The sequence below is a fragment of the Diadema antillarum genome, unplaced genomic scaffold (genome assembly GCF_040938485.1).
Source record: "Diadema antillarum isolate AM-2024a unplaced genomic scaffold, OU_Dant_1.0 scf00000085, whole genome shotgun sequence".
Taxonomy (NCBI): Eukaryota; Metazoa; Echinodermata; class Echinoidea; order Diadematoida; family Diadematidae; genus Diadema; species Diadema antillarum.
Genome location: NW_027270974.1, coordinates 291370 through 301844, shown reverse-complemented (window position 1 = coordinate 301844; position 10475 = coordinate 291370). Strand labels below are relative to the sequence as shown.

At 38.1% G+C, this 10475-nt stretch overlaps 1 protein-coding gene across 1 annotated transcript; it reads right to left on the bottom strand.

Moving 5' to 3' along the window:
* Positions 1 to 5589: 5589 nt before the first annotated feature.
* On the bottom strand, positions 5590 to 10101 carry LOC139717893 (uncharacterized). Its single transcript, XM_071629380.1, has 3 exons — positions 10098 to 10101; positions 7059 to 7288; positions 5590 to 6105 (listed from the first exon to the last, which is right to left on the bottom strand). The coding sequence occupies exons 1-3, from the start codon at positions 10099 to 10101 to the stop codon at positions 5590 to 5592; spliced, it is 750 nt and encodes a 249-aa protein (XP_071485481.1).
* Between the last annotated feature and the right edge of the window lie 374 nt (positions 10102 to 10475).

Here is a 10475-nt window from a genome sequence, read left to right as displayed (position 1 = left end):
TCACAATGAAATTTATACATCTACTAATTTATCATGTTTCAGTCAAATGTGAATATGCTTTGCCCCAATACAGAGTGAAATTACACAGGAGGCAAATCAGAGGAAATTGTGTAATTGCAATTTTATAAATTATCATTATTCTTTTGTTTATGTCTTTGTTTTCATTGAGATTTAATCCAAAGACGTAATCAGCATTGGTTAGAAATGAAAGTGCCATACCTCGTCCAGAATATGGTCTTCTGTAAGATGGTGAGAGGATGTAAACAAGATGTTTGTGTCCAAATATTGGATGACTCTCGCCCAAATTACTAATGGGTGAATGTTTATTGGTCGTTTGCACCTGTTTCATGTAGATTTCAATCACGCCACCTTCTGCAAATGTGGAATCAACACATCTTTGTAAACAGACAGGAATGTGTTTATTCTCCAAGATGTATCCAGACACCTGTTTCATTGTTATCCAAACACCTGTTTTTATTGTTACATGTATCTATCAGTTGTAACAAATGTAGGAATGATGTGTGCAATGAGATTCAATTGTGGAGAAAATTATATTTAGAACCATGGCCACCTGTTAAGTGTGACTTTCAATTTCAGGCGCTTTGCTTACTCCAATCAAAAAAATTTTGTAAACAAGATGGATTGTGCTGGCATCACCAACGCCTCCAAACATTCTTCAGTGTTGCAATTTTAAGCTGGTTGAACAACAGGGACTAATGGCAATAATATTTGTTGAAAAGCTTTGGTTTCTTTTACCCAATTTCATAATGTTGTAGGGGTTTTAAAGGGGATGGCTAGTAACTGATCAGTGGGAATCAGTGGGAATGCTGGAGGTTGATTGTTCCAATCCTTCTGGGATTCATTTAAGAGTACATTATATATCTGTTGTTGTTTGAAAATTATTTGCTTCAGAATGGTCTCATATTCAAGTAATGTGCAGTTTAATGTTTCCAGGTTAGCGTGCCTGGTCAATGACGGGGCATTAATCTGCACATTACTTGAATATTAGACCGTTCTGAAGCAAATAATTTTCACACAACAATAGATATATAATGTACTCTTAAATGAATCCCACAAGGATTGGAACAATCATCCCTCAGCATTCCCACTGATTCCCACTAATCGGTTACTAGCCATCCCCTTTAAAGGAATCGTATAGTTTTGGTTGAGACCTAATTTCAGGTTTCTTACATTTTGGGGTGAGATAATGAGAAACCTCTTATGAAATATGAAAGAGCATGTAACTCTATGAGGAATTCAACGTTTATTTGATGAAAATTGGTTTTGAAATAGCTGAGATATCCAAAAAGGAGTGATTCTAATAAAGTGTGGGACCCACACTTTATTATGATCACTTTGTTTTATTTTTTTTTTTGGATGTTTCAGTCATTCCAAACCCGATTTTCATCAAATAAACTTTGAATTCCTCTTAAAATGGTATGTTCTGTACTATATCATAAGTGTTTTCTTGGTATCTCGCAAAAAGTTGAAAGCCCAATTCTCATCTTCACTGATACTGTACCATCCCTTTAAGCAAGGAATCAAAATTCTTGATTCCATTTAGATTTTACTGTTACTCTAAAAATATGAATAAATTCTTCTCCTATGAAGGTTTGAAGAATTAGCAAATACCCAATTGTTTGTTTTGTTTTGTTTTTTGTTTTGTTTTTGTTTTTGACCTGCATATTGCCATTTTCTTTTGCTTTCACTCTTCAATGTGGTTTCTCAATCTGCATTGCAGTTTCTGTTATTGAGTTAACCAATTTGTTTCTAATGATACGCCATTACACTACAGTTAAAGCTTTTTGAAACACTTTATAATAATTTTACAAGTATTCACAGAATGTTATATCTTCACACCGATTGAAGTGTAAATTGGTGAACAGTTTCATATGATGAATTGTAGTCATTTGATACCAAAAAAAAAAAAAAAAATGTGTTCTTTGTGTGTCTACATGTGAGTGTTGGCCTGTGGGTATGTAGGCCTAATGTGTGTGTGTGTGTGTGTGTGTGATTGCATGGCAGAGTGCTTGAGTGTGGATACATGTAATGTGTGTCTGTGTATTTGAGTTTGTATGCTGGTGTGTTTGTGTGTAAATATGTATGTGTGTGTATGTTCGTATATCTGTTAGTGTGAGGTTATGGATGATGTCTGTTTAGAAAAGAATTCTAACTGGTTTAACTTCTAACAGCAAACAAGATTAGTAGCAATGACAGTATGATTATTACTCATGATTACAGATGATTATTAATCTTATTAAACAAGTTTGATTTTGTCCACTCCCACAAAACGGGTCATTTATGAAGATCTTCTTTCAAAGTGAACTCGTTAAAGGAAAAGAGTGGTGTGTTTCACATTTTCTTGTCTGCGTACTGTAGCATGTGGCCGCACACAACAATCAAGTAATATTCGACACGCTTTACAAGAGGCGACACAGATTTAGGACACATTATACATGTACTTCAAATCTGAAGCAACATTTAATCGTGACAATTCAATCCATAAAATTCAAATATCTTCTCTAGAGCTGGCATCGTAGCACTGACATCATTGTGGAATAGACAATTACACCTTTGTACAAACAGTTTTTGTGTGCCATGGTTTTCATACAACACATTAAATAAGACAAACATTCACAATACTTCCTGCTTCATTTTAACCCACTCTCCTACGCAAATTGCAAAGAGCCATAAATAAATACATAAGACAATAATATACAGATAAGGGTATTTTTACCATAAAGAAAACACATACAAGGACACTAACACTATATATATGATAATTAATTTGCTGTTTCAGGATACTTGCCGTTTATTTTCATCCCAACCGTCTACAACAAGGCAAGGATTATTATTGGTCATAGCGAATCACTATGTAAGTTTTCCCACTCCAGTACTTACGTTCCCTCTGAAGTCAACCCAAACAGACCTTCGTCAAGCAGTCAAGGATAGTATGTTATTCGGAGCAAGGGATCTGCGAAACTCTTATCGAAGTATGTGAAAAGTTATGAAATTTAATGATATCCAAGAAGGGATATCTTTCACATAAAGAAACCATATACAGGGACTCTCACACCACTATACAGGGATTAATCTGCTGTTTCACGATACTTATTGTTTATTTTTATCCCATCGTTTGCAGCAAGGCAAGGACTACTACTACTCAGAGCGAATCATAATGTAAGTTTTCCCTCTCCAGCAGCTTTACTTATGTTCCCTCTGAAATCAACCCACGCAGACTTTCAGCAAAGACAGAATGTTTTTTGACATGAACTTCGAGAAATCAGAGCTCAAGATCTGCGAAGCTTTGATCGAAGTATTTGAAAAGTTGTGACATTTCTTGATATCTCTTAGGAAATCATTAAACATCTGGATCTTAAAGTATGGATGCTGGGGTAAGTTTTGTGAAGAGATCTGCAATTGTGAGCCGCAGTGACCGCAGTTACTGTGACATGTGTAATTGTTTCTTGAAATGGGGGGGGGGGGTCACAAAGAATTTAAGTCAATCCTAAGAATTACGATTAACTTGAAATTATGGTATGTTGTGTGCGTCTTCAAAAATATTCTACCTTCCAACTAAAAAGGAAAAATTTTGAGACTTGAACATGCAGCCATTAATATACAAAATAAAATTAGGTATGGAAGAATTTTTCTCTTAATTTGGATGACAACCTGAAAAGGATTCTGAGAAAATTATATAAAACAGAACAGGGAAATCAATGACGTATCATAGTTTACTTTTACACCCCTGTCATGACAACTACTTACCTCTCACTTGCAACAGGTCCGTGAACTTATTTTGCACACACAGAAACATGAACATCTTTTTCTCAAGTAAATCTTCACAGAGAAAGAAATCAAGTTATTGATTAACGTCCTTTATTTTACGATGTGAAATGGTTCTTGTAGATTAATTCTCCTCCTCCAGGGATTGTATTGTGATAAGTATGCTTCGCCTGAATCTAACGCGTTTGTTTGTTGTTAATACACCACATCTCGAATTCAATATATTGTCCCTTTCTCGAAGTGGATGCCAATAGATTTCTTGTCATTCCAAAGTCAACTGTAATCTCCTTCGCGAAGTAGCTGCACCAGATAAGCAGAGATTTTACTTCCTCCTAAAGATAACAAAACTGGTACTTCATTATTATTCAACCTCTGCAGCTTTCAAAGCACGGCAAGAGTATAAAAAGAAAAAAAAAACACACGAAGTTCTGTATGTACATTGTACTGTCATATCAAGGTCATGGGCCGAAAACTAGTACACTTTGTATACATCCAATTCTAATCCTTAAACTTTTCTCAAGGTGACACTATGAAAAAGTACACAACAGGGCTGTTGTAAGCTTAAAGCTGATTGAGAGAATGAGAAACAATATCATCCGCTATTTGTTCCACGATCATTCGTCAAATGAAACATGTGATGAGCCGAAATGAAAAATGAAAAGCGCTCATCGCCCTTCCATTTTGTTTCGTAATGCTTATTAAGTCTTTCAGACTATTATGACTAACAAAATTTATATCAGTTTTACCTTGAACTGAGTTATATGAAATTTTTTCGTGCAAGTTTCTCACTTCAGTGTATTTCTTTGTATGTACTCTCAAACAACGCGATTATGAGTATTAAAATCTCTTCTGCGTATTCGTCACTCTAAAACACAAAATGACCGATTGTTTATTAAAATGTTGTAGTAATAGGATTTACATGGAAAACTTTCGAAATCAGTACCATTTGACATCGACTATTTTGCCTTAAGAAGTGGCAATTATGAAGACAAGATGTAATTTGCTTTGACATAAGCTAACAATCGCCTAGCTGATGCCAAGCTCGATTGTTGAAGCCTAAGAACTTTTTGAACATCATTAAAAATAATATTGACAATGATGTTCTGTTGAATCAATCATTAACCCCTTAAAAGTGAGTGCTGCAGGTTTTATCGCAAAGAGATAACGCCTAGTTATGAAATCAATCAGTGTCCAATACAGTTTGTAGATCGGGTGAGATAAGGCAAATTGGATTCCATCTCTTCAAAACTTTACGTGAAATTTGGAAAGGTTTCAATAGTGTGAGGCGCGGTGATTTAAAAAGAAATGTTTCACATTACTCAAGTCGCAGGTAGTATGCGTTGGAAGAAATGGTAAGCGTTTTCACAATATTTGGCAGATTATGAACTGTCTTATATTCATGACGTCAACAACGTCTATAAATAAGCACAAATAATTTACTCCGAGATAAGAATAGGATGCCTATTTTCTGTCAGGAGAACGAATAGATATTGGCATTAGTTCATCCTTCGTTTGAAATGTACAGGATCAGTTTTCACATTGATGACGCGTGCACTCACAGACACTAACGAAAACTTGACGATCAATCGTAAGACTGCATTTGATTGAAAACAAAGAATACTAATTTGCGTTTTTTGCAGGTAGATTTTGCGATTTGTGTTGCATTATGATTAAACGGGACGAGTTGGCTTATCGACGCTCGGTCTTGATTATACAATAATATGGGCGGCATTAGAAGGTAGTCTGCTGAGCTTATAGATATGGCAATTCAAGACATGTATTTAGGTTTATATTGATTATTCATCATTTATTGAAGATTTCAACAAAACCGCTGGACATGATAAGCCCTCCACTACTCATGTGCGATGTGGTTCCACCGACACCGCGGTACTGGAGCCCGGCTCGTAATAGGTCGCTGGCCGCGTGGACCGTAGTGGCGGTAGTCAGGTCGCTCCGCGCCGACATCGGCATTGACGCAATGGTTGATACCTCGTCGGCGAGCGCCGGGGAGGCCGTCTTCAACTCGCTGTATGTCGCCATGTCATCGACGAGCATGTGCTCATCATCGTAGCTGGTGTCGGCGGCAGGATCGTGCGAGGACGGCGTGTCGGGCTGGATGAGACCGCCGTGCCCTGCGCCGCCGCCACCACCACCTGCTCCGCCTCCACTGCTGCTGTTGCTGCTGTTGTCGTGCTCGTCAGCCGGCGGGGATGATGCCGACTGATCCTCGGAGCCGTTGGAGGTATTCTTGTCCGATTTGTCGTCATCTTTCTTCGTCACTGTCCGTCGGTATTTCGCACGGGCATTCTGAAACCACACCTGTACACGGTAAAGGCAGCCATCGACATAACAATCAGATGTTGCAAACACTAACGATAATCTCGGGGGCTTTTTGATATTAAAAATATGTACATTAAAACAAAACAAAGTGGACTGGAATGTCACGGATAAGCGTCATAAGATGATTCAGAAGTATGACCTTTTTTCATAAATGAAAAGTTCTTAGAATAGACTAGGGCAAATGACTTCGGGAAAAAAAAAAGATACAGGATACAAACCGACACAATCTCATCCAATTTCCCGTGGCGCGCACGGGGGTAGGCTTTAGGCGTCCCATTTTCCGTGGCCATCAGTTCTGTCGTATTTCATATGCATCATAATAACTAATATTTTCACCATTAGATTTGATTGTAATCTCATTTGGTTTTTTTTTTTTCCGTTGTCATCATTGCCCTCAGAGTAATATTGTTTATGGCTGTTAATATCGTTTATGTCACAACAGAGTAAACGTCTCTACTCAGAGAAATGCATAACTAAAAATAAAGTAGATTGTCTCCTTTGCAGGTGCAGTTTGGTAGGTCTCTCAGACTTTTATGCCAAATTTGTTTCTTTGTGTATTGTCAAATGTTTTAATGTATACCTATGAGTTATCAAAGAGGCAATGTCTACTTTTTATACGTTTAAGATAAGCCATCAGTAGTAACTTGCATTTATTTTTCCTGTTAACCTCAACACTCTCAATAAATATTCTTTTTAACTGATGCTTCTCACTGTTTGCTTCTTTTTTTTTTTAACCTAAGCATTAAGTAGAATTGAAATTGAATTCGAATACTGAATGATCTTTGTGATATGAATATGACTGTTATTTTAAGTTATATCTTTGGCAATCATTGGCGACATCATTGTCCACCAATTTATCAACATTCATCCGCGTCAACGTTTAAATCGTCATCACTGTCATCATCACTATCATTATTAATATCATGCTTTACCTGTAGCACTCGTTTGGTGAGGCCCGTCTTGTGTGCAAGCTGCTTGAGGTCTTTGGCGTCCGGGTTGTGGTTCATGGCGAAGTACGACTTCATCGTCCTCAACTGGTGGTGCTTGAACGACGTCCGCATCCGTTTGGTGCGGGGCGGGGCCGCCTGCTGCGAGTACATGTCGCCGTCGAGACCGGGATGGTGTCCGTGAGGTCCCAGGGGGTCGGCGGGATCGCCGAGGCCTGCAGAGTTGGAGTGAGCCAAAGACGAAGGAAAGAGTTGAGACACATTTCTTTCATTTTCATTTCTTCTTTGTTCTTTTCCTAACATTGCCCACACATGGTTGATGAACATCGTTAATTGGCCGTACACGCTTGAAAGGCAACGTGATCGCGTCGATTCTTTGTTTTAATTGTCTCTTTTGTTATAGGTTGGTCGTCGCTGGCGAACGATCACTGTCAAGGGCAATTAACGTCTGTCCTAACGCTCACGTCGAATGACGTATTTAATTGACAGTAGGCGTAGATCAGCCATGGGTGATCATTTGTTCTAACATCACTTATTCTTTGTAGCATTGTTAGAGTCAACTTATAACTCACTGCCAAGTTGTCGTTCATTGCTAAACAAAAGACAAGAAAGCCATGATGAAAGCCGAGCGTATATTCAAGAAGTGGTATAGCAGTAGTAGTTGCAATAACGATAATAACGTAATAATGAGAATAATACTTTTTGTTAAAACTGTTGTTTGTTTGACCTGCCCTGTTATTGAATTATATTTGAAATTGGTATGAAACTTCCTTTTATACATTAGAAAGAAAACCACAAAAATAGGGGTTTGGACAATTCAAACTTATGCGCTACTCCCATGATCTTAATCGAACTTATAGAGTGAATTGCTTGTACTGTAGATTGCTCTGTAGAACATCTCCTACAGGAAACGCAGGAAAAACTGTTTCTCGTAATTTCATAGGTGACCTTCATTCTCAAACTATAACCCTGCTACACACTTGAAACTACTGGTTGCTTCAAATGCGTAAGTTTGTAATTTTCATGTGTTTTTCTTCTGTTTGTTTATTTTACGGAAAGGTTTTCCCCAGTCTATTTCATTTATAATCAGTGTTGCGCGAAGCCTTAACAGACATCATTCAAAGAAATTATTAAATTAGCTAGAAGCCTAAATGGCAGTGTTTTTTAAGGCAAGGACCACAACAATACCAATGCCAGGTTCGACTCTTCATCAGAAAGCTAATGAAGTTCTGAAGCAGGCACATTTTAGTCGATGTCATGCTTCACTGAAACTATAGAAACTTGTGCTTAGCAACTGAAGCTTTTTGGTGACTGCTCATCGGCGAGGGCGCTACCATGCAGAGAGTCAAATTTGGGTACTTTTCACTCTCGCAAGACGACTCGAGTGTAAGTTGTGGCGCTGCTCGCTACATATTGTTGTTTTTCAAATTCATGAAAATTCTTCCGTCGAGATGTTTTCATTGCAACTGATTGACAAATTGCCCTACATCGACGTTTATTCACGTCGATGTAGGGCAATTTGTCAATCAGTTGCAATATTGTTGTTTGTTGCACGTGATTTTGCGTCTCGTCATGAATCAGACTGAGAGATAAAGCGTTTTGTTCAGACAACATAACCCTTACAAAACGCGCCACCTTTTTAACAAAAAGGTTGTCGATGACTTTCATAGAATTGAATCAAACGATCTGACGCAGATTTAAACAAATTCTATACAATTAAAAAATCTTGTAGCTCGGCGTAACCTAAAGCCCCCAAAAGAGTAGATACACCCCTCATTTGCTCACGTCCTTCACAAAAACAAACAAACAAACAAACAAACAAACAAGCAAACAAACAAACAAATAATAATGGCATGAAATTCTGCACAGGGCAATTCGATAAATGAACTAGAAAGTAGTTTTAACGACTTTTGTTATTCCAATTTCGCAAATTTTAGTAGTCCATGTATAGCCCTGTATTAGAATTTAGCACAGGAACGGGGAAAACAGACAACAAATAGGTTCAGATGTGTGCTACAGGGCCTACATCAATACAACAACCTTGTGTGGATCGAAGGGACGTAAATTGGTTTGGTCAGCTATGACGGAAAATTTCAATTTTTCACAAGCGATGCAACTGTTTTGATAGCTTGCTGGCATTCCGAGTGTGCTGCGCTTTGCCTTGGCTTGAAACACGCCGCAGAGTGGTCACATACGGAGCCAGTCCGCAAAAACCAAAAGACCTTGCGTTTCACAGTGGGCATGCGGAACAGTTATTCTCGGTTAAGGCGGTTTTGCTATTTTGGTTTCGCCACTTTAACCCATGTTTCCCTATTTAAATCTGTCCCCCTATGTGTATGGATCGCAATTCTCTTGTACATTACCTTAGCATTTAAATTGACTGCATTGGTTACATTCTGATATGTATTAAATTTATCAACTTTTGTGTTCTAGAAGGAATGGGGTCAGTTAAGCCGGGGCCACGGAGTCGGAGGGGGGGGGGGGAGATTGCACCCCCCCCCCCCCGCAAGCACAAGTTTTTGGCTCTTCAAAATAAAGTGCAAAAAAATAAAACCCACGACACTTCAAGCACCCCCACCCCCTCCGCCCTAAAAGATAAGTCTGAGATGAAGGGGAAAAAAAGGATCCACTGTCCCTGTTTAGTCCAGGACTGAAAAAAACCCAACAACAACCCGGTAATATCAAGGAAACAAACTTGATTGCTAACAATAAACTCAGCGTATAAGGTTTCTATTATCAACATTGTCGTTTGTCTATTCTGAGCATTGGAGGATGATAATAGATCAATCTATGACTTCGGTCAGGCAATGGACAAGCAATCTGCATAGACAAAAATATTTTCATGACAACATCATGTTTATGACAAAAGAAGGGTACATGAAGAAGACTCACTCAAAAGATAATACGAACGATCTGTCTGGTCCTCATGATATTGCACTAATTCATTAGTCGTGCAGTATTGCAATTATCGGCAGCATATGCCAGCCAACAGTCCCGTGTATAATATATTCCGTTCTGTCTCACCCATGCCCACAATTTTTCAATTTTTCCCGGTTTTTTCCCGGTACACGTGGTTCAGTGAGCAGTGTCCGGGCACTAGCATTGGTATTCTATATTTTTTTCCCAACCGGTGTATCTCAAAATAATTACATGTATATTATTATAGAATAGTATATAATTTACTCATTATTTATTTAGCGATCCACGTCCGACAAGCTTTGCTTTTTAGTGGATCACTATTTTCCATAATCGAATTTATTTTCCGCTCGCCCACGAAGAATTTATAGTGTTTTTCCTAAATATTGTACATGTTATATGTTGTTCTATAATTTGTCTCGTATATATATTACATGAATCTTTTGCAAACGTTTGAACCTTATTTCATCACATGTATACTTTGTA